The 27,907-nt window shown below is 63.3% G+C and overlaps 1 protein-coding gene and 1 long non-coding RNA gene across 3 annotated transcripts in view; both read right to left on the reverse strand.

The window, feature by feature from the left end:
- CHD3 (chromodomain helicase DNA binding protein 3) overlaps positions 1–19,122 on the reverse strand; it is an 86,931-nt gene extending 67,809 nt beyond the window's left edge. Inside the window, exons 1-5 of one of the 2 annotated variants that reach the window (XM_068424772.1) lie at positions 18,507–19,122; positions 8,100–8,216; positions 5,112–5,276; positions 2,803–2,927; positions 317–555 (exon numbers count right to left, since the gene is read on the reverse strand). In XM_068424772.1, the coding sequence (XP_068280873.1) occupies positions 317–555; positions 2,803–2,927; positions 5,112–5,276; positions 8,100–8,216; positions 18,507–18,761 (901 nt within the window). In that variant the 5' untranslated portion in view covers positions 18,762–19,122. Of the gene's footprint in view, positions 1–316; positions 556–2,802; positions 2,928–5,111; positions 5,277–8,099; positions 8,219–18,456 lie in introns of both variants that reach the window. The other variant, XM_068424771.1, reaches the window with a different exon arrangement.
- A 4,848-nt stretch (positions 19,123–23,970) lies between these two features.
- On the reverse strand, positions 23,971–25,531 carry LOC137677463 (uncharacterized). The gene is made up of 2 exons (XR_011050281.1): positions 25,418–25,531; positions 23,971–24,103 (listed from the first exon to the last, which is right to left on the reverse strand). It is a non-coding gene; the product is annotated as an uncharacterized lncRNA (long non-coding RNA).
- Between the last annotated feature and the right edge of the window lie 2,376 nt (positions 25,532–27,907).

Genomic DNA, 27,907 nt, shown 5'->3' on the forward strand with positions numbered 1-27,907 from the left:
CAGACGCCCCCTCCCCAAACCAGACGAGCACCCAGGGGGCACCCAGGCCCCCCCTCCCCAACCCAGACGAGCACCCAGACACCCAGGGGGCACCCAGGCACCCCCTCCCCACACCAGACGAGCACCCAGACACCCAGAGGGGGCACCCAGGCACCCTCTCCCCAAACCACACAAGCACCCAGGGAGCACCCAGACACCCCCTCCCCACACCACACGAGCACCCAGGCACCCCCTCCCCAAACCAGACGAGCACCCAGACACCCAGGGGGCACCCAGGCACCCCCTCCCCACACCAGACGAGCCCCCAGGCACCCACCTTTGCCCTCCTTGGTCTTGGCCTTGCGCAGGGGCGGGGGGGGCACCTCGGGGGCCACGGCGGCCACGGCGGCCGACACCTGCTCAGCCACGGCGGCGGCAGCAGCGGCGGCGGCGGCGGCCACGGCGGCAGCGGAGCCCTTGAAGGGGTTGTTGGCGCTGAACTCGCGCCACTTGGCACCCAGGATCGTCATCATCTTCGACATGGGGATCTTGGGGTTCTTCTTGGCGATGAGGGGCCTGGAGGGGACAGGGGGATGGGTGGGGGGGGGACCCGGGGGTTGGGGCACCCAGGGGGGAGCACCCAGGGACACTGGTAACGGGGGCAGTCCAGGGACCCCAGTGCCAGGGGCACCCAGGGACCCAGGAGCTCGGGGAGGAGCACCCATGGACCCCTGTGCCAGGGGCACGCAGGGACCCCGGTATCAGGGGCACCCAGGGACTGAGGTGTTGGGGGCACCCAGGAGCCAAGGGGGGAGCACCCAGGGACCCCGGTGTTGGGGGCACACAGGGATTGAGGTGTAGAGGGCACCCAGGAGCCAAGGGGGGAGCAGCCAGGGACCCCGGGGCCAGGGGCACCCAGGGACTGAGGTGTTGGGGGCACCCAGGGACCCAGGAGCCCAGGGGGGAGCACCCAGGGACCCCAGTGCCAGGGGCACCCAGGGATTGAGGTGTAGGGGGCACCCAGGAGCCAAGGGGGGAGCACCCAGGGAGCCAGGTGTTGGGGGCACCCAGGGACCCAGGAGACAAGGGGGAACACCCAGGGACCCCAGTATCAGGGGGCATCCAGGGACTGAGGTGTTGGGGGCACCCAGGAGCCAAGGGGGGAGCACCCAGGGACCCTGGTACCGGGGGTATCCAGGGACCCCGGTGTTGGGGGCACCCAGGGACCCAGGAGCTCGGGGGGGAGCACCCAGGGACCCTAAATAGATACCCTAAAAAGCCCCCCACCAGCACCCTGAACTGTCCCCCAGCACCTAGAGGGACCCTCCAGCACCCTGAGGTCCTCCCAGGACCCCAAATGCCCCCCAACACCCTGAGATACCCTAAAAGGATGCCCAACAGCACCCTGAGGTGCCCCCTAGGACCCCTGAGGTGTCCCCCAGCACCCCAAGGTGCCCCCCAGCACCCTGAGATACCCTAAAAAGCCCCCACCCGCACCCTGAGGTGTCCCCCAGCCCCCTGAGGGACCCTCCAGCACCCTGAGATACCCTAAAAAGACCCTCACCAGCCCCCTGAGGGACCCTCCAGCACCCTGAGGTCCTCCCAGGACCCCTGAGGTGTCCCCCAGTACCCTGAGGTGTCCCCCCGCACCCCGAAGGACCCCCCAGTACCCTGAGGTGCACCCCAGGACCCCTGAGGTGCCCCCCAGCACCCCTGAGATACCCTAAAAAGCCCCCCACCAGCACCCTGAGGTGTCCCCCAGTACCCTCAGGTGCACCCCAGGACCCCTGAGGTGTCCCCCACCACCCCAAGGTGGCCCCCAGCACCCTGAGATACCCTAAAAAGCCCCCCACCAGCACCCTGAGGTGTCCCCCAGCACCTAGAGGGATCCTCCAGGACCCCAAGGTGCCCCCCAGGACCCCTGAGATACCCTAAAAAGCCCCACACCAGCACCCTGAGGTGCACCCCAGGACCCCTGAGGTGTCCCCCAGCACCCTGAAGTGCACCCCAGGACCCCTGAGGTGGCCCCCAGCACCCTGAGATACCCTAAAAAGCCCCCCACCAGCACCTTGAAGTGTCCCCCAGCCCCCCGAGATGCCTCCCAGCACCCTGAGGTGTCCCCCAGCACCCTGAGGTGCCCTAAAAAAACCCTTACCAGCACCCTGAGGTGTCCCCCAGCACCCTGAAATACCCTAAAAAGCCCCCTACCAGCACCCTGAAGGGTCCCCCAGCCCCCCGAGGGACCCTCCAGCACCCTGAGATACCCTAAAAAGCCCCCTACCAGCACCCTGAGGCGTCCCCCATAACCCCGAGGTGTCCCCCAGGACCCCTGAGGTGTCCCCCACCACCCCAAGGTGGCCCCCAGGACTCTCAGGTACCCTAAAAAGCCCCCCACCAGCACCCTGAGGTGTCCCCCAGCACCCTGAGATGTCCCCCAGCACCCTGAGATACCCTAAAAAGCCCCCCACCAGCACCCTGAAGAGTCTCCCAGCACCTAGAGGGATCCTCCACGACCCCAAGGTGCCCCCCCAGCACCCTGAGGTGCCCCCCAGGACCCTGAGGTGCCCCCCAGCCCCCCGAGGTGCACCCCAGGACCCCTGAGGTGTCCCCCAGCACCCTGAGGTGCACCCCAGGACCCCTGAGGTGTCCTCCAGCACCCTGAGATACCCTAAAAAGCCCTCCACCAGCACCCTGAAGAGTCTCCCAGCACCTAGAGGGATCCTCCAGGACCCCAAGGTGCCCCCCCAGCACCCCGAGGTGCCCCCCCAGCCCCCCGAGGTGTCCCCCAGCCCCCCCAGGACCCCTGGGTGCCCCCAGCCCCACCTCATGAACTGGCTGAAGGCCTTGTAGTTGGTCAGGGTGTGATAATCCTCCTCGGTGAACACGTGGTCGACGTCCTCCAGCCCCCAGGCGCCCAGGAGCTGCGCCGAGGACTTCTGCTCCACCGCCTGCGGGGACGGGGGGGGACAGGGGGGACACGGGGGGGGGACACGGAGGGGACATGGGGGGGGACACACGGGAGGGGGACAGGGGGAGGGACACACACGGGGGGGACACGGCACCAGGATGGGGAGAGGGGGACGAGAAACACGCAGGAACAGGGAGAGAGAGCATGAGGAGGGGGTATTTAGGGGGTTCCTGGGGGGTATTTGGGGGAGCCTGGGGGTATTTGGGGGGTCCCTGGGAGTATTTAGGGGTCCCTGGGGGCTATTTAGGGGGTCCCAGGGGGTATTTAGGGGGTCCCTGGGGGCTATTTAGGGGGTCCCTGGGGGCTATTTAGGGGGGCCTGGGGGCTATTTAGGGGGTTCCTGGGAGTATTTAGGGGGTCCCTGGGGGCTATTTAGGGGGGCCTGGGGGGTATTTAGGGGGTTCCTGGGAGTATTTAGGGGGTCCCTGTGGGTATTTAGGGGGGCCTGGGGGGTATTTAGGGGGTGCCTGGGAGTATTTAGGGGGTCCCTGGAGGGTATTTAGGGGGTCCCAGGGGGTATTTAGGGGTCCCTGGGGGGTATTTAGGGAGTCCCAAGAGAAATATTTTGGGGTCCAGAGAAGACTTTAGGGGTCCCAGGGGAGATATTGGGGTCCCAGGGGGTATTTAGGGGTCCCTGGAGGGTATTTAGGGTGCCTAGGGGCTATTTAGGGGGTCCCAGGGGGTATTTAGGGGGGCCTGGGGTGCACTTAGGGGGCCTAGGGGCTATTTAGGGGGTCCCAGGGGGTATTTAGGGGGTCCCAGGGGGTATTTAGGGGTCCCTGGGGGGTATTTAGGGGTTCCTGGGGGTATTTAGGGGGGCCTGGGGTGCATTTAGGGGGCCTAGGGGCTATTTAGGGGGTCCCTGGGGGGTATTTTGGGGGTTCCTGGGGGGTATTTTGGGGGCCTAGGGGCTGTTTTGGGGGTCCCTGGGGGGTATTTAGGGGTCCCAGGGGGTACTTAGGGGGTTCCTGGGGGTATTTAGGGGGCCTAGGGGCTATTTTGAGGGTCCCTGGGGGGTATTTTGGGGGTTCCTGGGTGGTATTTAGGGGGCCTAGGGGCTGTTTTGGGGGTCCCTGGGGGGTATTTAGGGGTCCCAGGGGTGTATTTAGGGGGTCCCGGGTGGTATCTAGGGGGCCTAGGGGCTATTTTGGGGTCCCTGAGGTGTATTTAGGGGTCCCAGGGGGTACTTAGGGGTGCCAGGGGGTACTTAGGGGGTTCCTGGGGGTATTTAGGCGTCCCAGTGGGTACTTAGGGGGTTCCTGGGGGTATTTAGGGGTTTCCTGGGGGGTATTTAGGGGTCTCAGGGGGTATTTAGGGGTCCCAGGGGAGATATTGGGGTCCCTGGGGGGTATTCAGGGGGTTCCTGGGAGTATTTAGGAGGCCTAGGGGCTATTTTGGGGGTCCCTGGGGAGTATTTAGGGGTCCCTGGGGGATATTTAGGGGGCCTAGGGGCTATTTTGAGGGTCCCTGGGGGGTATTTAGGGGTCCCAGGGGGTATTTGGGGGCTCCTGGGGGGTATTTGGGGGTCCCTGCGGTTATTTGGGGGTCCCAGGGGCTATTTAGGGGGTCCCTGGGGGTATTTAGGGCATCCCTGGGAGTATTTAGGGGGCCTAGGGGCTATTTTGGGGGGCCCTGGGGGGTATTTAGGGGGTTCCTGGGGGGTATTTAGGGGTCCCTAGGGGGTATTTAGGGGGTTCCTGGGGGGTATTTAGGGGGCCTAGGGGCTATTTTGAGGGTCCCTAGGGGGTATTTGGGGGGGTCCTGGGGTGGATATTGGGGTGCTGGGGGATATCTGGGGGTCCCAGGGGGTATTTGGGGGTCCCAGGGGGGGTATCTGGGGTAGATTTTGGGGGTCCTGAGGGGTATTTAGGGGTCCCTTGGGCTATTTAGGGGTCCCTGGGGGGTACTTGTGGTCCCAAGGGGAGTATTTGGGGGAGGACCCCCATGGGCACCCACACGAGTGATGGGACCCCCGCAATGACCCACATGGGTGACGGGACCCAACAAGGACCCACGTGGGTGACGGGACCCCCATGGGTGTCAGGACCCCCACAAGGACCCCCCCAGCGATGGAACCCCCCCGGGGAGCCCCTGCACCCCCAGGTGCCCCCCTCTCCCGCTCCCTGGGTGCCCCCCACCCATGGGTGCTCCCCCACCCACGTACCTTCACCTTCCCCCCCCCCTCCTCGTCGCCCTTTTTCCGCCTCTTCGTCTTCTTCTCCTTCTTCTCGCGGTGCTTCCGCCGCCGCTTCCTGCCGGCGCCGCCCGAGTCGCTGCCGCCGCTCTCCTCCCGCGGGAACTCCTCGTCCTCCAGCTCATCCTCGCTCACCTGGGACCCCCATGGCCACCCCGAGACCCCAACGGTCACCCTGAGACCCCATCGGCCACCCCGAGACCCCAACAGTGACCCCAAGACCCCAACGGTGACCCCCAACCCCATCAGCCACCCCAAGACCTCAATGGTCACCCCAAGACCCCATCGGCCACCCCGAGACCCCAACGGTCACCCCCAACCCCAATAGTCACCCCGAGACCCCAACGGTGACCCCGAGACCCCATCGGCCACCCCGAGACCCCAATGGCCACCCCAAGACCCCAACGGTGACCCCGAGACACCAGCGGCCACCCCAAGACCCTGTCAGTTGCCCCCAACCCCGTCAGCCAGCCTGAGACCCCAATGGTCACCCCAAGACCCCAACACTCACCCTGAGACCCCATCGGCCACCCCGAGACCCCAACGGTGACCCTGAGACCCCAGCGGTGACCCCCAACCCCATCAGCCACCCCGAGAGCTCAGCGGCCACCCCGAGACCCCAACGGCCACCCCGAGACACCATCAGCCACCCCGAGACCCTATCGGCCACCCCGAGACCCCAATGGTCACCCTGAGACCACAAAGGTGACCCCCAACCCCATCAGCCACCCCGAGACCCCATCAGTCGCCCCCAACCCCATCGGCCACCCCGAGACCCCAATGGCCACCCAGAGACCCCAACGGCCACCCCAAGACCCCATCAGCCACCCCGAGACCCCAACGGCCACCCTGAGACCCCAACAGTGACCCCCAACTCCGTCAGCCACCCCGAGAGCTCAGCTGTCACCCCGAGACCCCAACGGCCACCCTGAGACCCCAATGGTGACCCTGAGACCCCAGCGGTGACCCCCAACCCCATCGGCCACCCCGAGACCCCAACAGTCACCCTGAGACTCCAACGGTGACCCCCAACCCCATCGGCCACCCCGAGACCCCAACGGCCACCCCGAGACCCCATCGACCACCCCAAGACCCCAACGGTGACCCCCAACCCCATCAGCCACCCCGAGAGCTCAGCGGCCACCCCGAGACCCCAACGGTGACCACCAACACCATCTGCCACCCCGAGACCCCATCAGCCAGCCCAAGACCCCAATGGCCACCCGGAGACCCCATTAGCCACCCCGAGACCCCATCGGCCACCCCGAGACCCCAACGGTCACCCCCAACCCCAACAGTCACCCCGAGACCCCAACGGCCACCCGGAGACCCCAACGGTGACCACCAACACCATCTGCCACCCCGAGACCCCATCAGCCAGCCCAAGACCCCATCAGCCACCCCGAGACCCCAATGGCCACCCCGAGACCCCATCGGCCACCCCGAGACCCCAATGGCCACCCGGAGACCCCAACGGCCACCCCAAGACACCAACGGTCACCCCCAACCCCATCAGCCACCCCAAGACCCCATCGGCCACCCCAAGACCCCAACGGTCACCCCAAGACCCCAACGGTCACCCCAAGACCCCATCAGCCACCCCGAGAGCTCAGCGGCCACCCCGAGACCCCATCGGCCACCCCGAGACCCCAACGGTGACGCCGAGACCCCAACGGTGACCCCCAACCCCATCAGCCACCCCGAGAGCTCAGCGGCCACCCCGAGACCCCAACGGCCACCCCGAGACCCCATTAGCCACCCCGAGACCCCAATGGTCACTCTGAGACCACAAAGGTGACCCCCAACCCCATCAGCCACCCCGAGACCCTATCAGTCGCCCCCAACCCCATCGGCCACCCCGAGACCCCAATGGCCACCCCGAGACCCCAACGGCCACCCCAAGACCCCATCAGCCACCCCGAGACCCCAACGGTCACCCCGAGACCCCAACGGTGACCCCCAACCCCATCAGCCACCCCGAGACCCCAACAGTGACCCCCAACCCCATCAGCCACCCCAAGACCCCAACGGCCACCCCGAGACCCCAAAGGTGACCCTGAGACCTCAACGGTGACCCCCAACCCCATCAGCCACCCCGAGACCCCATCAGCCACCCCTCACCCCATCACCCACCCCATGACACCCATCAGTCATCCCAGGACCCCGCCAGCCACCCCAAGACCCCCATCACCCACCCCAGGACCCTGTCAGTCACCCCAAGACCCCCATTGGTCACCCCCAACCCCGTCAGCCACCCCGAGACCCCCATCAGTTGCCCCCAGACCCCATCGGTCGCCCCCAACCCCAACAGCCACCCTGAGACTCCCATCAGCCACCCCGAGACCCCATCAGTCACCCCCAACCCTGACAGCCACCCCAAGACCCCCGTCAGCCGACCCAGGACCCATCACCCACCCCACGACCCCCATCAGTCACCCCAGGACACCATCAGTTGCCCCAGGACCCCTATCAGCCACCCTGAGACCCCCATCACCCACCCCAGGACCCCGTCAGTCACCCTGAGACCCCGTCAGTCACCCCCAACCCCATCACCCACCCCAAGACCCCCATCACCCACCCCCAGGACCCCATCACCCACCCCCAGACCTTGTCACCCGTCCCCAGACCCCCTCAGCCACCCCCAGAGTCTGTCACCCACCCCCAGACCCCCATCACCCACCCCAGGACCCATCACCCACCCCAGGACCCCCATCACCCACCCCCAGGACCCCATCACCCACCCCCAGGACCCCATCAGTCACCCTGAGACCCCCGTCAGCCACCCCCAGAGTCTGTCACCCACCCCCAGACCCCGTCACCCACCTCAGCAGCACCCACGCACCCCGGCTCGGCGCAGTCCCCCCCTCCTCACCCCCCCAGGGGGCACCCAGACCCCCCGACCCCCCACCCAGACCCCCCACCCCGACCCCCCGACGCCCGGTTCCGGGGGGCACTCACCAGTTTTTTCCGTTTCCGGGGTTTTCCGGGTTTATTTTCCTTCTGCTTCCGGGGGCCCCGTTTCTTCTTCTTCACCCCCAGGGCCCCCTCGAGGCCCCGCAGCAGCTCGGCGTCACCCTCTGCGGGGACAGGGACAGGCTGAGACGGGGGACAGGGACAGGGGACAGGCGCTGGTGGGGACAGGGACAGGGGACAGGCGCTGGCAGGTCCCCTCCGCGGCCACAGGGACGGTAACACGCAGGGAGGGAGGTGACAGGGATGTGTGGCCACAACGAGGTCTCCTCCACGGCCACGGGGACGGTGACACGCAGGGAGGGGGGTGACGGGGAGGTGTGGCCACAAGGAGGTCCCCTCCGTGGCCACCAGCCTGGTGACAGCTACAGGTGGCCACACTGGTGTCTTTGGGATGGTGACACGCAGGGAGGGGGGTGACAGGGACGTGTGGCCACAAGGAGGTCCCCTCCATGGCCACAGGGACAGTGACAGGCAGGGAGGGGGGTGACGGGGACAGGTGGCCACACTGAGGTCCCCTCCATGGCTACAGGGACGGTGACAGGCAGGGAGGGGGGTGACAGGGACATGAGGCCACACTGAGGTCCCCTCCATGGCCACCAACCCTCTGGCACACGCAGAGGTGGGTGACAGGGACAGGTGGCCACACTGGTGTCTTTGGGACGGTGACACGCAGGGAGGGGGGTGACAGGGATGTGTGGCCACAAGGAGGTCCCCTCTGTGGCCACAGGGATGGTGACAGGCAGGGAGGGGGGTGACAGGGATGTGTGGTCACAACGAGGTCCCCTCTGCGGCCACCAACCCGCTGGCACACACAGAGGCGGGTGACAGGGCCGTGTGGCCACAATGAGGTCCCCTCCGTGGCCACGGGGACGGTGACACGCAGGGAGGGAGGTGACAGGGACGTGTGGCCACAAGGAGGTCCCCTCTGCGGCCACCAACCCGCTGGCACACACAGAGGGGGGTGACAGCCACAGGTGGCCACACTGGTGTGTTTGGGACGGTGACACGCAGGGAGGGGGGTGACGGGGACGTGTGGCCACACTGAGGTCCCCTCAGTGGCCACCAGCCTGGTGACACACACAGAGGCGGGTGACAGCTACAGGTGGCCACACTGGTGTGTTTGGGATGGTGACACGCAGGGAGGGGGGTGACAGGGATGTGTGGCCACAATGAGGTCCCCTCTGCGGCCACGGGGACGGTGACACACAGGGAGGGGGGTGACAGGGACGTGTGGCCACAAGGAGGTCCCCTCCGCGGCCACGGGGACAGTGACACGCAGGGAGGGGGGTGACAGGGATGTGTGGCCACAACGAGGTCCCCTCTGTGGCCACGGGGACGGTGACACGCAGGGAGGGGGGTGACAGGGACGTGTGGCCACAAGGAGGTCCCCTCTGCGGCCACCAACCCACTGGCACACACAGAGGCGGGTGACAGCTACAGGTGGCCACACTGGTGTCTTTGGGATGGTGACACGCAGGGAGGGGGGTGACAGGGACATGTGGCCACACTGAGGTCCCCTCCGTGGCCACAGGGACGGTGACACACAGCAAGACTGGTGATGGGGACAGGCAGCCACGCTGAGGTCCCCTCTGCGGCCACCAGGACGGTGACACACGAGATGGGTGACACGGACAATCAGCCACACCGAGGTCCCCTCCACAGCCACCACACAGATGGCTGACGGGGACAGGTGGCCACACTGAGGTCCCCTCCACGGCCACCAACCCGCTGGCACACACAGAGGCGGGTGACAGCTACAGGTGGCCACACTGGTGTGTTTGGGATGGTGACACGCAGGGAGGGGGGTGACAGGGACGTGTGGCCACAAGGAGGTCCCCTCCGCGGCCACGGGGACAGTGACACGCAGGGAGGGGGGTGACAGGGACGTGTGGCCACAAGGAGGTCCCCTCCGCGGCCACGGGGACAGTGACACGCAGGGAGGGGGGTGACAGGGATGTGTGGCCACAACAGGGTCCCCTCTGCGGCCACGGGGACGGTGACACGCAGGGAGGGGGGTGACAGGGACAGGCGGCCACACTGAGGTCCCCTCCATGGCCACCAACCCGCTGACACGCACAGAGGCGGGTGACAGCTACAGGTGGCCACACTGGTGTCTTTGAGACGGTGACACGCAGGGAGGGGGGTGACGGGGACGTGTGGCCACAAGGAGGTCCCCTCCATGGCCACAGGGACGGTGACACGCAGGGAGGGGGGTGACGGGGACGTATGGCCACAACGAGGTCCCCTCTGCAGCCACCAACCCGCTGGCACACATGGAGGCAGGTGACAGCCACAGGCAGTCACACTAAGGTTCCTCCCGTGGCCACCAGCACGGTGTCACACACGGAGATAGGTGACAGGGACAGGCGGCCACGCTGAGTGTCACCCTCTGTCACCACCAGACCACTGACACACACAGAGGTGGGTGACGGGGACAGGCAGCCACACTGAGGTCCCTTCCACGGCCACCAGCACGGTGTCACACACGGAGGTGGACACTGACCCACCATGACGGTGACCAACCATTGGTGGAGGATTCCCCAAGCACTCTCCCCAGGTGACACCGGTGTCACCGTGACAGTGACCAGCCACCAGCGAAGGATTCCCCAACTGCTCACCTCGGGTGACACCGGTGTCCCTGTGACAGCCACCAACCGCCGGCAGAGGCTTCCCCAACCACTCTGCTCTGGGGACACCGGTGTCACCGTGACAGCGACCAACTGCCAGCGGAGCATCTCCCAACTGCCCTCCCCAGATGACACCGGTGTCACCGTGACAGTGACCAGCCACCAGCAAAGGATTCCCCAAGCACTCTCCCCGGCTGACACCGGTGTCACCGTGACAGTGACGATCTCCCAGCAGAGCATCCCCCAACTGCTCTCCCCAGGTGACACCGGTGTCACCATGACAGTGATCAACTGCCAGCGGAGCATCTCCCAACTGCTCGTCCCGGGTGACACTGGTGTCACCGTGACAGTGACCAACCGCCAGCGAAGGATTCCCCAACTGCTCACCCCAGGTGACACCGGCGTCACCGTGACAGCCACCAACCGCCGGCAGAGGATTCCCCGAGCACTCGGTTCTGGGGACACCGGCATCACCGTGACAGCGACCAACTGCCAGCAGAGCATCTCCCAACTGCCCTCCCCAGATGACACCAGCGTCACCGTGACAGTGACCAGCCACCAGCAAAGGATTCCCCAAGCACTCTCCCCGGGTGACACCGGTGTCACCGTGACAGTGACCAGCCACCAGCAAAGGATTCCCCAAGCACTCTCCCCGGCTGACACCGGTGTCACCGTGACAGTGACGATCTCCCAGCAGAGCATCCCCCAACTGCTCTCCCCAGGTGACACCGGTGTCACCATGACAGTGATCAACTGACAGCGGAGCATCTCCCAACTGCTCGTCCCGGGTGACACCGGTGTCACCGTGACAGTGATCAACTGACAGCGGAGCATCTCCCAACTGCTCGTCCCGGGTGACACCGGTGTCACCGTGACAGTGACCAACCGCCAGCGAAGGATTCCCCAACTGCTCACCCCAGGTGACACCGGTGTCACCGTGACAGTGACCAGCCACCAGCAAAGGATTCCCCAAGCACTCTCCCCGGGTGACACCGGTGTCCCCGTAACAGCCACCAACCGCCGGCAGAGGCTTCCCCTCTGGCTCTGGGGACGCCGGTGTCCCCGTGACGGTGACCAGCCGCCAGCTGAGGATTTCCCAACCCCTTGGCCGACGGCCACCGGCGTCCCCGTGACGAGGGTCACCGAGAATCCCCGCGGACCGTCCCCGGGGTGGTGACACCTACATCCGTGTCACGGCCCCGGCGTGTCCCCGGCTCCTGTTGGCAGCCGCTCGGGGTGTCACGTCTGCCCGGCGGCTCGCGCTGGCACGGCCTCGGCTCGCCGGGGGGGTGTGTGTGTCCCCCGCCGACGTCACCCGCCCGCCCCCATAAATCACACCCGGCGCCCGCTGACAGCTCCCAGCCGCCCGCCGGCGGCCAGGGAACCCCCCGGTGTCCCCGAGGGGGGGGTCTGGGCGGGTGACAGCGGGTGACAGCGGGTGCCAAGTCTGGCGCGGGGTGGGGGGGGGAGCGGAAGCAACACCCGGCGCCGCCGGGGTCACATTCCTGCCCCGATCCCTTGGCACCGCCGCTGCCGGGGGACCCCTGGGACAACACCCCCCCCACCCACCTCGGGGGGGTGCGACAGCACCGGGCGGGGGGGGTGACACCAGAAAATTATAACAGTGACAAAAAAACACCCCAAAACGCCTTTTTTTGCCTCATTTTGGTGACGCCCCCGGCCCAACCGGCTGCGTCCCCCCCTCAATTTACCCCCCCCACCCCCCCACCCACCGTCACCTCCGGGTGCTCCCCGCAGCTCGCAGCCCCTCGCCGCGCCGGGGTTCGGCCCCACCGGGCCCGATCCTGCCATTTCGGGGTGTCCCCCCCCCCCCCCAAAAACAACCCCCCCCCCCCGCACCACCAGACATGCGCGGGGGAACAACCGGCACCGAGAATTTTCCACACACGTGACGCTCCCGCACCCCGAGACGGGGGAAAAACCCCCGTAGGAGGAGGGGGGGGCAGCTGCCAGACACCCCCCCCCCCCAAATACCCCCCGAGGGGGGAAAAAATGAATGAAAATATAAAAGAAATGGGAAAATGATGGTGGAAAAGGGGGAAAATGAGGGAAAACAACCCAAAAAGGGGGAGGGATTGAGGCAAAGAGTTTGAACAAAGGAAGAGGCGAAGCCGCCCCGAAATGGGGGGGAAAAGGGGAAAATGGAAATAAAAAGGGGGGGGGAGTGGTGAGGAGTGGGGGAAGGGGGGGTTCCCAGTGGAAAAAGGGCCGGTTTGGGGCTTTTTGGGGTGTTTGAGCCGGTTTTGTGGCTGAGCCGGGCGGGGGGGGGGCCTTGGCCGGGGAGATATCAGGGAAAAAAAATCAACTTTTTGCCTGATTTTGGGGTTTTTTTGGAAATAAAGATTTGCTGGTGTGGGTGTTCCCCCTGCCGCCGGCGCTGGGAGGGAGCTGGCGCCATTGTTCGCAGGCGGGACGGGCAAAAATAGGGAAAAAAGGGAAAAAAAAGACAAAAAACAAGTTTTAGATGTGGAGGAGGAGGAGGGCGGCAGCTTCGCGGCGGGGAATTGGGGCAAAAAGTGTTGTTTCACCTCAAATTTGGGGAGAGATGAGGGGGACGGATGGAGCTTGGGCTCCCGCTGCTCCTGCTCCGGGGAGAACCGTTAAAAATGGGCAATATCCCGGCGCTGGGGAGAGAAAGGGTGAAAAAAATCACTATTTTTGGTGCTAAAGGGAAGAAAAGGGTGAAAAAATGCGGGTTAAGGGGGTTTTGGGGAAGGAAAAAGGTGAAAAATACGGAATTAGGGCGGTTGTGGGGAGAGAAATGCTCAAAAAAGGGTGTTTGGGGGAGAGAAAAGTTGAAAAAATGGGATTAGGGCTGTTGTGGGGAGGAAAAAAGGTGTAAAAAATTGATGTTAGGGCTGTTCTGGGGAGCAAAAAGGTGTAAAAATGGGTGTTGGGGCTGTTCTGGGGAGGAAAAAAGGTTTAAAAATGGGTGTTGGGGCAGTTCTGGGGAGGAAAAAGGGGAAAAAATGGTATTGGGGATGGAAAAGTTTAAAAAAATGGTGCTAGGGGTGTTCTGGGGAGAAAAAAAAGGTTAAAATGGGTCTTAGGGCTGTTCTTGGGAGGAAAAAAAAGGTTAAAAGTGGATATTTGGGGAGAGAAAAGGTTAAAAATGTTGTATTGGGGGAGGAAAAGGGTTTGTAACTGGGGTTAGGGCTGTTCTGGAGAGAGAAATGCTTAAAAAAATGAGGATTTGGGCTGTTCTCAGGAGGAAAAAGATCAAAAAATGGGGATTAGGGAGAAAAAAGTTTTAAAAAGTGAATTTTGGGCTGATTTGGGGGTGTCGGCGTGGCCCCACGTGGGGCGTCTGCGGGATCGGGGCTGAGGAGGGGAAAATAACGGTGGAATTGCCCCAAAAGGGAAGAAAAAGGGTGAGGAAGGGGCTGGGGGGGGGAGATTCACCGGGTCTGGGGGGTTTGGGGGGAAAGAGGGGGGTAAAATGTGAATTTACCCATTTCTGAGCATTTTGGGGAAAAAAGGGGGTCTAAAATCCGAATTTACCCATTTCTAAGCATTTTGAGGGCAGGAAAGGGGGGTCTAAAATGCAAATTTGCCCATTTCTGAGCATTTTGGGGGGAAAAAGTGGGTCTAAAATCCGAATTTACCCATTTCTGAGCATTTTGAGGGCAGGAAAGGGGGGTCTAAAATGCAAATTTGCCCATTTCTGAGCATTTTGGGGAAAAAGGTGGGGTCTAAAATCCACATTTGCCCATTTCTGAGCATTTTGGGGGAAAAAAAGTGGGTCTAAAATCCGAATTTACCCATTTCTGAGCGTTTTGGGGAAAAAAAGTGGGTCTAAAATCCGAATTTACCCATTTCTGAGCATTTTTGGGGAAAAAAGTGGGTCTAAAATCCAAATTTACCCATTTCTGAGCATTTTGGGGAAAAAGGTGGGGTCTAAAATCCAAATTTACCCATTTTTGAGCATTTTGGGGGAAAAAAGTGGGTCTAAAATCCAAATTTGCCCATTTCTGACCACTTTGGGGAAAAAAGATGGGGTCTAAAACCCAAATTTACCCATTTTTGAGCATTTTGGGGGAAAAAAGGGGGGTCTAAAATCCAAATTTGCCCATTTCTGAGCATTTTGGGGAAAAAAGGTGGGGTCTAAAATCCAAATTTGCCCATTTCTGAGCATTCTGAGGGCAGGAAAGAGGGGTCTAAAATGCAAATTTGCCCATTTCTGAGCATTTTGGGGAAAAAAGGTGGGGTCTAAAATCCAAATTTGCCCATTTCTGAGCGTTTTGGGGAAAAAAGGGGGGTCTAAAATCCAAATTTACCCATTTCTGAGCATTTTAAGGGCAGGAAAGGGGGGGCTAAAATCCAAATTTACCCATTTCTGAGCATTTTTTGGGAAAAAAAGTGGGTCTAAAATCCGAATTTACCCATTTCTGAGCGTTTTGGGGAAAAAGGTGGGGTCTAAAATCCAAATTTACCCATTTCTGAGCATTTTAAGGGCAGGAAAGGGGGGGCTAAAATCCAAATTTACCCATTTCTGAGCATTTTTTGGGAAAAAAAGTGGGTCTAAAATCCGAATTTACCCATTTCTGAGCGTTTTGGGGAAAAAAGGGGGGTCTAAAATCCAAATTTACCCATTTCTGAGCATTTTAAGGGCAAGAAAGGGGGGTCTAAAATCCAAATTTGCCCATTTCTGAGCATTTTGGGGGAAAAAACAAGGTTCTAAACCCCAAATTTACCCATTTCTGAGCGTTTTCAAACCAAGCGGGTTCCCTTTAACACCAAAGTTGCTTCTTTTAACCAAACCGGACGCTTTGGGCTACTGGACGCCCCAAGTTTGAGGCCAAACCAGAAAAAAAACCCAAAAATCCCATTCACAAAGAAAAACAAACCATCATTTTGCACAGAAATGGTCAATTTTGGGTCAATTTTGGGTCAATTTTAGGTCCTCACCTCAGCAAACCGCCACAAAAGGTGCTGGCGACCCCAACCCGTCCCCGCGCCGGCGCCTGCTGGGGACCCCCCGGGGCTCCCCGCGGGGGAAAACGGGCATTTTTGGGGCTAAATCCGCTTTTTTTCCATTTCTCACCATTTTTTAACGCCCACAAGGGAGAAATCTCAGCCCGAGCGGGTCGGGAGGGTGTGAACCTGCCCTGAGAGCACCCGGCGGCACCAGGATTGGGGGTGAGGCGCAGCCGAGTGGCCAACAACGCGAAGTGGCCTTTGAGAAGTACAATCAAACACAATAAACTACAACAAAACACAATAAAATACAATAAAACACAATAAATTACAATAAAATACAATAAACTACAATAAAAGTGTCCCCTCGGGCCCGGGATCAGTCAGCGCTGGGACGTCAACAGCTCCTGGGGACTTTGGGTCCGTCCTGGAGGGGGTTTTGCGGGTGACACCGGTGACCCCCCGAGACCATCGGCACCCAAACCCCGCCACGGGGTGCAACAACCTCTCTGGGTCCCATCAGGCACCCAAACCCCGCCATGGGATGCAACAACCGCTCCGGGTCCCATCAGGCACCCAACGGCCCCCATCGCCCCCCGCCACGGGGTGCAACAGCCGCTCCGGGTCCCATCAGGCACCCAACAGCCCCCATCACCCCACACCATGGGGTGCAACCACCACCCTGGGCCCTGTCAGGTGTCCAACAGCCCCCCCTGCCCCACAACCACCAGGGCGCTGTCAGGCCCCCAACAGCCTCCACCACCCCCCGCCACGGGGTGCAACAACTGCTCCGGGTCCCATCAGGCACCCAACAGCCCCCATCACCCCACACCACGGGGTGCAACACCCACCCTGGGCCCTGTCAGGTGCCCAACAGCCCCCCCTGCCCCACAACCACCTGGGTGCTGTCAGGCCCCCAACAGCCTCCACCACCCCCCGCCACGGGGTGCAACAACTGCTCCGGGTCCCATCAGGCACCCAACAGCCTCCATCACCCCCCGCCACGGGGTGCAACAACCTCTCTGGGTCCCATCAGGCACCCAAACCCCGCCATGGGATGCAACAACCGCTCCGGGTCCCATCAGGCACCCAACAGCCCCCATCGCCCCCCGCCACGGGGTGCAACAGCCGCTCCGGGTCCCATCAGGCACCCAAACCCCACCACGGGGTGCAACAACCGCTCCGGGTCCCATCAGGCCCCCAACAGCCCCCATCACCCCACACCATGGGGTGCAACACCCACCCTGGGCCCTGTCAGGTGCCCAACAGCCCCCCCTGCCCCACAACCACCAGGGCGCTGTCAGGCCCCCCACAGCACCCATCACCCCACACCACGGGGTGCAACAACCGCTCCGGGTCCCATCAGGCACCCAACAGCCCCCATCACCCCCCGCCACGGGGTGCAACACCCACCCTGGGCCCTGTCAGGTGCCCAACAGCCCCCCCTGCCCCACAACCACCTGGGTGCTGTCAGGCCCCCCAAAGCACCCATCACCCCCCGCCACAGGGTGCAACACCCACCCTGGGCCCTGTCAGGCCCACAACACCCCCCCCACCCTCCAGGACCACCCAGCTCCTGACAGGCCCCCGCCATCACCCCAGGTTGGGGGGGGGGGGGTGTGTGAAGGCCCCCCCCCTTCACACAGCTGTGCGGGCGGTTGTTTACAAACAGCATGTGCCCCCCCTCCCCCAACACCCCCCTCGCAACACCCCACACACACAACAACCCCCAAGACACCTCACACACACACAACACCCCCCAAACGCCCCACACACACACAACACACCCCACAGCGGCCCCCCACAACACCCCTCCCTCACAACAACCCCCCCCACACACACAACACCCCCCATAACACCCCCTATAACACCCGCTATAACACCCCCATACATACAACACCCCCTGTAACACCCCTCTATACACACCCCCTTTAACACCCCCCCATAACACCCCCCATAACACACAACACCCCCTATAACACCCTCACACACAACACCCCCTCATAACACCCCCCCACTCACATAACACCCCCTATAACACCCCACACACACAACACCCCCTATAACAGCCCCCATAACACCCCCCCATAACACCCCACACACACAACACCCCCTATAACACCCCCCTATAACACTCCACACACACAACACTCCCTATAACACCCCCTATAACACCCCCATAACACCCCCCCATACACACAACACCCCCCTATAACACTCCACACACACAACACCCCCTATAACACCCCCACACACAACACCCCCTATAACAGCCCTCATAACACCCCCACACAAACACCCCCCATAACACCTCACACACACAACACCCCCTCATAGCACCCCCCACACACACAACACCCCCTATAACACACGCCCCCCCATAACGCCCCCCCATAAACCCCCCTCCCCATAACACACACACACAACACACCCCCCCACACAACACCCCCCCATAACACCCCCTATAACACCACACACACACAACACCCCCTATAACACCCCCCACTCACACAACACCCCCCATAACACCCCCCCATAACATCCCACACACACAACACCCCCCATAACACCCCCCCCATAACACCCCCCCTCACAACCGGCGCCCTGTGGCGGGAAACGCACTGAGGGGGGGGGGGCGTGTGGCGGGAAGCGCGCGGCGGCGGCGGGAAGAAGCGGGGGGGGCTGTGAGGGGACCGGGGCGGCGAGGGGGGGGGCCGGGGGGGGCCGTGAGGGGACCGGGGCGGGGGGGGGGGGCCCGGGGGAGGCCGTTGTTTTACCTGTGGGCGCCTGAGGCGGCCCCGCGGCGGCGGGAGCGGCGGGAGCGGGCGCGGGGGGGGGGCGGCGGCGGCGGCGGCGGCGGCGGGGCGGGAGGCGGCGGGGGGAAGATGTCGGCGGGTCCGCGGTGCCCCCCGGTAACGGCGAGGAGAGCGGCGGCGGCGGCGGCGTCTTCCTCCTCCTCCTCCTCCTCGTCGTCCTCTTCTTCTTCTTCTTCTTCTTCCTCCTCGTCGTCTTCATCCCCCTCCGCCTCGGACACCACCATCTCCTCCTCCTCTTCCTCGTCCTCCCTCAGAGGGGAAGCCATGGCGGGGCTGAGGGGGGGAGACGGGGCGTGAGGGCGGGCGGGAGGCGGGCGGGAGGCGGCGGGGGGGGTGGGGGGGGGGGGAGACGGGGACGGGACCCCCCGTGCGATCCCACCGCCCCCAAATCCCCACCCCGGGGAGTGCGGGGGGGACACGGTGACACCCCCCCCCCCCCCTCAAACAGGGCCCGGTGCTGAGGGAAGGGCTGTCGCCTGATAAAAAGAGCGATTTAAAATAAATAAAATTTAGAAATAAAAGCTCAAAAACAGCTAAAAAAGGGTAAAAGCGCGTTAAATAATAATAATAACGATAAAAAAACTCGCCCGGGACAAGCCGCTCCCCGCCGGAGGCGGGAGGGAAAATGGCGGCCCCGAAAATTATTTTTAAATCACCCCCCCCCCCCCCCCCCCCGCACCGAAATAAAACAACAAAACACCAACCTGGGATGGGAAAAGGATAATTAAAAATAAAAATTAAAAAAGAAAAAGGAATAATAAAATTTAAAAAGGCGGGAAGGGGAAGGGGGGGGGTTAAAGAGGGGGGAATAAAAAGGATCCCCCCCCCCCAAAAAAAAAAAAGAGCCCAAAATGGCGGGCTGAGGGGTTCGGGGTGGGTTTGGGTGTCCCCCCCCCAACTCCCTCACACACCTTCGTGCAGCTGGAAAAGATTCCAAAAAAAAAGGGAAAAAAAGAAAAAAAAAGAAAAAAAAAAAAAAATTCCTTGAGGGGAAAAAAAAATTAAAAAAATATAATAATAATAATAAAAAAAGCTTCCCCCCCCTCGTCGCCGCTACAGCCCGAGCGGGCGAATAATCATAATTCTGCTTATTTTTTTTGTTGTTGTTCAGTTTTTGGGGGGGTTTTGTCTTTTTTTTTTTTTTTTTTTGGCTTATTTGCTTAATTTTTGTTGTTGTTTTAATCTCTCCCTCCCTCAATCTCTGCAGATCCCGGCTCGGGGTGCGTGAGATGAACAATATTTGTGTATTCCCGGCTGAGGGGGGGGACACCCGACCCAAAAGAGGAAGATTTCTGCATAAAACAAAGATGGCTGCGGTAAATTATTGCTTTTTTTTTTTTTTCCCTTTTCTCCTTATACTTCCCCCCCCCCCTTGAAATATTTTTATTGAAGGGGGGGGTGGATTAATCACTACTCATGCTCAGTGTGACATCAGCATAAATTGTTAAAGGTTAACTAGTTCCATACTAGTCACGCCGCTTTTTTTTTTTTAGTGCTTTTATTTATTTTTTACCCCGTTTTCCCCCCGTTTCACACCAAAAAACGATGAGATTTAGAGGGGGGGAGGATTTTAAAACGCTAAAAAAAATGTAAAAAGAGAGATTTTTTTAAACTTTTTTCTCTCTTTGCCTTCTTTACTTTTAAATTCTTGAGCGGGGAGTGGTTTTATGGGCTGGTTTTTGGGGGTTTTTGGGTTTTATTTTTCACTCGACGCTGCAGGGGAGGAGGAACAAAAAAAAAACAAAAAAAAAACCAAAAAAATAAGAAAAAAATAAGAAAAAAAGGAAAAAAAATAAAGGTTTGAAAATCCCTCCAGCCTCAAGGTTTAAGTTTCCCCCCTCGCCCCGTTTCACCAGCGGGCAGCACCCCGGTTTTACCGATTCCCCCCCAAAAAATAAGGAGAAACGGGCACAATTTATGGCAAGAAGGGACGTGGGGTTTTGGGCCCAAAACCACCCTAAAAACCAGCAAAACCACCCAAAAAGAGCGGGCCGAGCCCTGGGCCTCGGGCGCCCGCCCCGACCCCCTGCACGTGGCTTTGCGCCGCCTTTGTCACCTTCCACTCGCCTTTTTTTGCCCTTTTTTGCCCCAAAAAGCCGAGGGACGAGGCGGCGGCGGCAGGAGGCCGAGCCCCGAACCCCCGGCGAGGGTCAGCACCTCCCGCACCCCAAAACGGGGTGAAATGAGGGAAAAACACCAGAAAACACTTGGGATTTGGGGTTTTTCTCCCCAGTTTGGGGGTCTTTTCCTGAGTTTGTTGTTTTTTTCCCCAAAGTTGTGGGTTTTTTTCCTAAATTTGTGGGTTTTTTTCCCAAATTTGGGCTTTTTTTTCCCAAATTCAGGGGTCTTTTTCCCAAATTTGTTGGGTTTTTTTTTTCCCAAAATTGGGGTTTTTTTTTACAAATTGGGGGGGTGTCCCAATTTGGGTGGGTTTTTTCCCAATTTGGGTGGTTTTTTCCCAATTTGTTTTTTTTTTCCCAATTTGGGTGGTTTTTTCCCAATTTGGGTGTTTTTTTCCCAATTTGGGGTCTTTTCCCCAGTTTGGGGGTCTTTTCCCCATTTCTTTTTTTTTCCTCCCATTTTGGGGTTCTTTTTCCCCAATGTGGTTGGTTTTTTTCCCAAATTTGTGGTGTTTTTCCCCAAATTTCTGTTGTTTTTTCCCAAATTTGTGGCGTTTTTTTCTCCCATTTTGGGTTTTTTGTTCCCAATTTGGTTTTTTTTTCCCCAGTTTGTTTGGGGTTTTTTTTCTCTCCTAATTACTGGGGTTTTTTTTCCCCCAATTTGAGTTTAGGGGTTTTTTTTTTCCCCAATTTGGGTTGTTTTCACCCCAAACTCCACATGTCACCTCCACGACCGTGCACCCACCAAAGGCGTCACCCTCACCCCCCCCCCCCCATCCTCTTCTTTTCTTCAAACCCTAAAAACCAGCCAAAACCACACGATTTTGGGGCAGGGCCGACCCTTGCCCCACAACCCCGGTGCCAAACCCCCCAGTGACACCCAAACCCCCCGGTGACACCCCAAACCCCCCCAGTGCCACCCCAAACCCCCCCGGTGCCACCCAAACCCCCCTGGTGACACCCAAAACCCCCGGTGCCACCCAAAACCCCCCAGTGACACCCCAAACCCCCCCGGTGCCACCTCAAACCCCCCCGGTGACACCCAAACCCCCCCGGTGACACCCCAAACCCCCGGTGCCACCCCAAACCCCCCAGTGACACCCCAAACCCCCCGGTGCCACCTCAAACCCCCCCGGTGCCACCCAAACCCCCCGGTGCCACCCCGTGCCCCCACACACCCCAGCTCCACTCATCATTTTGGGGCTGTTCGTTGCTTTTTTGGCACCCCCAAACCCCCCGACACCCCAAACCCCCCCCCCCCACCCCCCATTTTGGGCCGGTTTTCCTCTTTTTCACCATTTCCCCGCCGGTTGGTGACGTCCTCGCCGGGCCCGGCCGGTGACACCGGCTGCTCCCGGTCCCACTGACGCTCCTCACACCCGGTGGGCGTGAGGGCAACACCGTGTCACCGCCAGTGGGCGCGGTGTCACCGGGTCCAGGGGGGTGTTTCCCACCGTCGCGCTCCCGGTGACCCCCCCCGAGGGGTCCGGTGGTGACACCGGGAGGGTGACACCACCCCGGGCTGGTTGTGCCCGAGGGGGGTTGTCCCCCCTCCCAACCATCTCCGGTTGGGGTGACGCACCCCCGGCGCCGGGCGGCTGTGGCGGGGTGTGGGTGGGTGTTGTCAGGGCCGGGGGGTCCCGGGAGAGCCGGGTGGGTGACACCTGCGGAGGTAGGTGTCACCCGCCGGCACCCCCGAGTCACCCCCCCGCACCCCCCGGCTCGGCTGACTTACACCCGCCACCGGTGACGGTGACAACCCCCGGACCCTCCTCTTCGGGGACACCGGAGCCACCGCGGTGCAGGCGGCCGGGGCCGCCACGAGCCCTCGGGGGGGCGTCGGGTCAGCGGCGGGGACACGGCCCACGTGACGAGTGGCCGTGCCAGGGGCTGGCAGCCACCCACGGGGACAAACAGCCGGTGCCACGAGCCCGGCCGGCGTCACCCGGCATCACCCGCTGTCACCTGCCACCGGGAAAACACCCTCGTGGGGGGGGAGTTACGGTGTCACCATCACCGGGGGCAGGGGGACACTTGGGGACATCGAGCCTGGCTGTGTCACCCGAGGGGGGGGTTACAGTGTCGCCGTCACCCGGGGCAGGGGGGGACACCTGGGGACATCGAGCCTGGCTGTGTCACCCGAGGGGGGGTTACAGTGTCACCATCACCCGGGGAGGGGGGGGACACTTGGGGACATCGAGTCTGGCTGTGTCACCCGGGGGGGGTTACAGTGTCACCTGGGGGGAGGACAGGGACACTTGGGGACATCGAGTCTGGCTGTGTCACCCGGGGGGGGTTACAGTGTCACCTGGGGGGAGGACAGGGACACTTGGGGACATCGAGCCTGGCTGTGTCACCCGAGGGGGGGTTACAGTGTCACCATCACCCGGGGGGGGGGGGGACACTTGGGGACATCGAGCCTGGCTGTGTCACCCGGGGGGGTTACAGTGTCACCGTCACCCGGGGGGGGACACTTGGGGACATCGAGCCTGGCTGTGTCACCCGAGGGGGGGGGTTACAGTGTCACCGTCACCTGGGGGGGGGACGACACTTGGGGACATCGAGCCTGGCTGTGTCACCCGAGGGGGGGGGACACACTTGGGGACATCGAGCCTGGCTGTGTCACCCAGGGGGGGGTTACAGTGTCACCGTCACCCGGGGGGGGACACTTGGGGACATCGAGCCTGGCTGTGTCACCCGAGGGGGGGGTTACAGTGTCACCATCACCCGGGGCAGGGGGACACTTGGGGACATCGAGCCTGGCTGTGTCACCCGAGGGGGGGTTACAGTGTCACCCGAGGGGGGGGGGGACACACTTGGGGACATCGAGCCTGGCTGTGTCACCCGAGGGGGGGGGGACACACTTGGGGACATCGAGCCTGGCTGTGTCACCCGAGGGGGGGTTACAGTGTCACCATCACCCGGGGGGGGACAGGGACACTTGGGGACATTGAGCCTGGCTGTGTCACCCGAGGGGGGGGTTACAGTGTCACCCGAGGGGGGGGGGGACACTTGGGGACATCGAGCCTGGCTGTGTCACCCGAGGGGGGGGGGACACACACTTGGGGACATCGAGCCTGGCTGTGTCACCCGAGGGGGGGGTTACAGTGTCACCGTCACCCGGGGCAGGGGGACACTTGGGGACATCAGAGCTGTGTCACCTGATGGGGGCGTGACAAGACACCCCATGGGCGGGGGGTGACACTGGGTGACAACACCCCCGTCCTCGTCACCCCTGCAGGACCCCCCACGAGCCGCCTGCCACCGCCCCGGGGGGGGGGTGTCCCCAAGTGTCCCCCGGTGTCCCCAAGTGTCCCCTGGTGTCTCTGTCCCCCCCCCAAAGGCTCCGCTGCCGTTTTTCGCCAAAATCGGGTTTATTTCAGCTCCAAAAGTTCCAGTTGGCCCCAAAATTGGGGGGGCCCCTCCTGGGGACACCCCCCCGGTGTCACCGGCCGCCTGTCGGGGGAGGGGGGGGTCGCACTCCGGACCTGCAAAGGGGGGAGACAGGGGGTGGGTTTGGGGGGGGATTTGGGGGGGTGAGGGGGTTTGGGGGGGCAGGATTTGGGGTCAGGGGGGTTTGGGGGGGCTGGGGGGGATTTGGGGGGGGCAATGGGAGTGTGGGGGGTGCAGGGGTTTGGGGGGGTGATGGGGTTTGGGTGCAGGGGTTTGGGGTCGGGGGTTTGGGGGAGCTGGGGGGGTTTGGGGGGGCAGGATTTATGGGGGTTGGGGGGTTTTAGGGGTACAAATGGGGTTTAGGGGGGTGCTGAGGGGTTGGGGGGGCTGATGGGGGGTTGGGGGGTGCAGGGGTTTGGGGTCAGGGGGGGTTTTGGGGGGGGTGATGGAGTTTAGGGGTCAGTGGGGGTTTGGGGGTGCTGAGGGGTTTGAGGTGCTGATGGGGTTTGGGGTGCAGGGTTTGGGGGGGTTGGGGGGCTTTAGGGGTGCTGAGGGGTTTGGGGGGTCAATGGGGGTGGAGGGTGCAGGGTTTGGGGTGCTGATGGGGTTTGGGTGCAGGGTTTTGGGGTCGGGGGGGTTTGGGGGGGCTGATGGGGTTTGGGGGGGGGTGTGTGGGGCTTGGGGGGTCTGCAGGGTTGGGGAGGGTCGCAGGGTTTGGGGGTCGGGGTTTGGGGGGGGTGCAGGGTTGGGGGGGTCCATGGGGCTGGGGGGAGTCCGCGGGGCTTGGGGTGCTGATGGGGGTGGGGGGTGCAGGATTTGGGGGGGTCCGCGGGGCTTGGGGGGGGTCCACGGGGCTGGGGGGGGGTGTGCAGGGTTTGGGGGGGGTCTGCGGGGTTTGGGGGTCGGGTCGCAGGGCTTGGGGGGGGTCCGCGGGACTTGGGGGGGGGGGGGTGCAGGGTGGGGGGGGGTCCGTGGGGCTGGGAGGGGTCCGCGGGGCTCGGGGGGGGTCCGCGGGGCTGGGGGGGGGGTGTGGGGTTTGGGGGGGGGTCCGCGGGGCTTGGGGGGGGGTCTGCAGGGTTTGAGGGGGGCGTCCGCAGGGCTGGGGGGGGTCGCAGGGTTGGGGGGTCCGCGGGGCGGGGGGTGTTGTGCAGGGTTGGGGGGGGTCCGCGGGGCTTGGGGGGGGTCCACGGGGCTGGGGGGGGGGGTCGCAGGGTTTGGGGGGTCCGCGGGGCTGGGGGGGTTGTGCAGGGTTGGGGGGGGTCCGCGGGACTTGGGGGGGGTCCACGGGGCTGGGGGGGGTCCGCGGGACTTGGGGGGGGTCCACAGGGCTGGGGGGGGTCCGCGGGGCTTGGGGGGGGGGGTCCGTGGGGCTGGGGGGGGTCCGCGGGGCTCGGCGGGGGGGTCCCTACGGCGGCTACAGCTCCTCGAAGTCGTCGGCGAAGTAGAGCAGGAAGGTGCGGGGGTCGCCGTCGTAGTGGGGGGCCGGGGGGGGCTGGTCGGGGCGCAGGGGGGCCCCCTCGCAGCGCCAGGAGTAGCCCCCGGCGTGGGCGTTCCAGGGCAGCGCCCGCTGCACCAGCCCCCCCCGCTCCTCCCCGGGGGCCTGCGCCCGAAAGGGGACTGGGGGGCACGGAAAGGGGACTGGGGACCCCCCCCGGGGACTGGGGAACCCCCCCGGGGGACTGGGGACCCCAGAAAGGGACATGGGACCCCCCCAGGGGGACTGGGGACCACGGAAAGGGGACTGGGGACCCCCTCCCGGGGACTGGGGAGCACGGAAAGGGGACTGGGGACACCCCAAGGGGACTGGGGACGCCAAAAAGGAACTGGGGACCCCAGAAAGGGGACTGGGGACCACGGAAAAGGGACTGGGGACCCCCCCCGGGGACTGGGGACACCCCAAAGAGGACTGGGGGACCACAAAGGGGACTGGGGACCACGGAAAGGGGACTGGGGACCCCCCCCGGGGGACTGGGGACCACGGAAAGGGGACTGGGGGACCACAAAGGGGACTGGGGGACCCCTAAAGAGACAAGGGACCCCCCCCGGGGACTGGGGACCCCAAAAAGGGACTGGGGACCCCAGAAAAGGGACTGGGGAATCTCTAAAGGAACAAGTGACCCCCCCTGGGGGACTGGGGACCCCAAAAAGGGACTGGGGACCCTAAAAGGGGACTGGGGACCCCCCAAAAAGGGGACTGGGGAACCTCTAAAGGGATGAGGAACCCCCCCCGGGGACTGGGAACCCCCCCATGGGGACTGGGGACTCCCCAAGGGGACTGGGGAACCCCCCGGGGGACTGGGGACCCCCCCCCGGGGACTGGGGACCCCAAAGGGGACTGGACTGGGGCCCCCCCCATGGGGACAAGGGCACCCTAAGATCCTCCCCCCGCCCCCATCTCCAGGGGTCCCCCATGTTCCCTCAGCCCCCCCAGGTGACATTAGGGACACCCTGGGGGTCCCTCACGTCCCCCCCCAACCCCCCAGATGCCCCCTCTGCCCCCCCAAACCCCCCCAAGTGACACTGGGGACACCCTGGGGGTCCCTCACGTCCCCCCCCAACCCCCCAGGTGCCCCCTCTGCCCCCCCAACCCCCCCCAGGTGACATTAGGGACACCCTGGGGGTCCCCCATGTCGCCCCCAACCCCCCCAGGTGCCCCCTCTGCCCCCCCAAACCCCCCCAAGTGACACTGGGGACACCCTGGGGGTCCCTCATGTCCCCCCCCACCCCCCCAGGTGCCCCCTCTTCCCCCCCAATCCCCCCCAGGTGACATTAGGGACACCCTGGGGGTCCCTCACGTCCCCCCCAAACCCCCCAGGTGCCCCCTCTGCCCCCCCAAACCCCCCCAGGTGACACTGGGGACACCCTGGGGGTCCCCTCTGCCCCCCCCCAACCCCCAGGTGCCCCCTCTGCCCCCCCCAACCCCCCCAGGTGACATTGGGGACACCCTGGGGGTCCTCTCTGCCCCCCCCCACCCCCCCCAGGTGACACTGGGGATGTCCCAGGTGCCCCCTCTGCCCCCCCAAACCCCCCCAGGTGACATTAGGGACACCCTGGGGGTCCCCCATGCGCCCCCCCAAGCCCCCCCAGGTGCCCCCTCTGCCCCCCCAGACCCCCCAGGTGCCCCCTCTGCCCCCCCAACCCCCCCCCAGGTGACATTGGGGACGCCCTGGGGGTCCCCCATGTCCCCCCCCAACCCCCCAGGTGCCCCCTCTGCCCCCCCAAACCCCCCCAAGTGACACTGGGGACACCCTGGGGGTCCCTCACATCCCCCCCCAACCCCCCAGGTGCCCCCTCTGCCCCCCCAAACCCCCCCAGGTGACATTAGGGACACCCTGGGGGTCCCTCATGTCGCCCCCAACCCCCCCAGGTGCCCCCTCTGCCCCCCCAAACCCCCCCAGGTGACACTGGGGACACCCTGGGGGTCCCTCACATCCCCCCCCCAACCCCCCAGGTGCCCCCTCTGCCCCCCCAACCCCCCCAGGTGACATTGGGGACACCCTGGGGGTCCTCTCTGCCCCCCCCAACCCCCCCCAGGTGACACTGGGGATGTCCCAGGTGCCCCCTCTGCCCCCCCAAACCCCCCCAGGTGACATTAAGGACACCCTGGGGGTCCCCCATGCGCCCCCCCAAGCCCCCCCAGGTGCCCCCTCTGCCCCCCCAGACCCCCCAGGTGCCCCCTCTGCCCCCCCAACCCCCCCCCAGGTGACATTGGGGACGCCCTGGGGGTCCCCCATGTCCCCCCCCAACCCCCCAGGTGCCCCCTCTGCCCCCCCAAACCCCCCCAGGTGACACTGGGGACACCCTGGGGGTCCCTCACGTCCCCCCCCAACCCCCCAGGTGCCCCCTCTGCCCCCCCAAACCCCCCCAAGTGACACTGGGGACACCTGGGGGTCCCTCAC

The sequence above is a fragment of the Nyctibius grandis genome, unplaced genomic scaffold, assembly GCF_013368605.1.
Source record: "Nyctibius grandis isolate bNycGra1 unplaced genomic scaffold, bNycGra1.pri scaffold_71_arrow_ctg1, whole genome shotgun sequence".
Taxonomy (NCBI): Eukaryota; Metazoa; Chordata; class Aves; order Nyctibiiformes; family Nyctibiidae; genus Nyctibius; species Nyctibius grandis.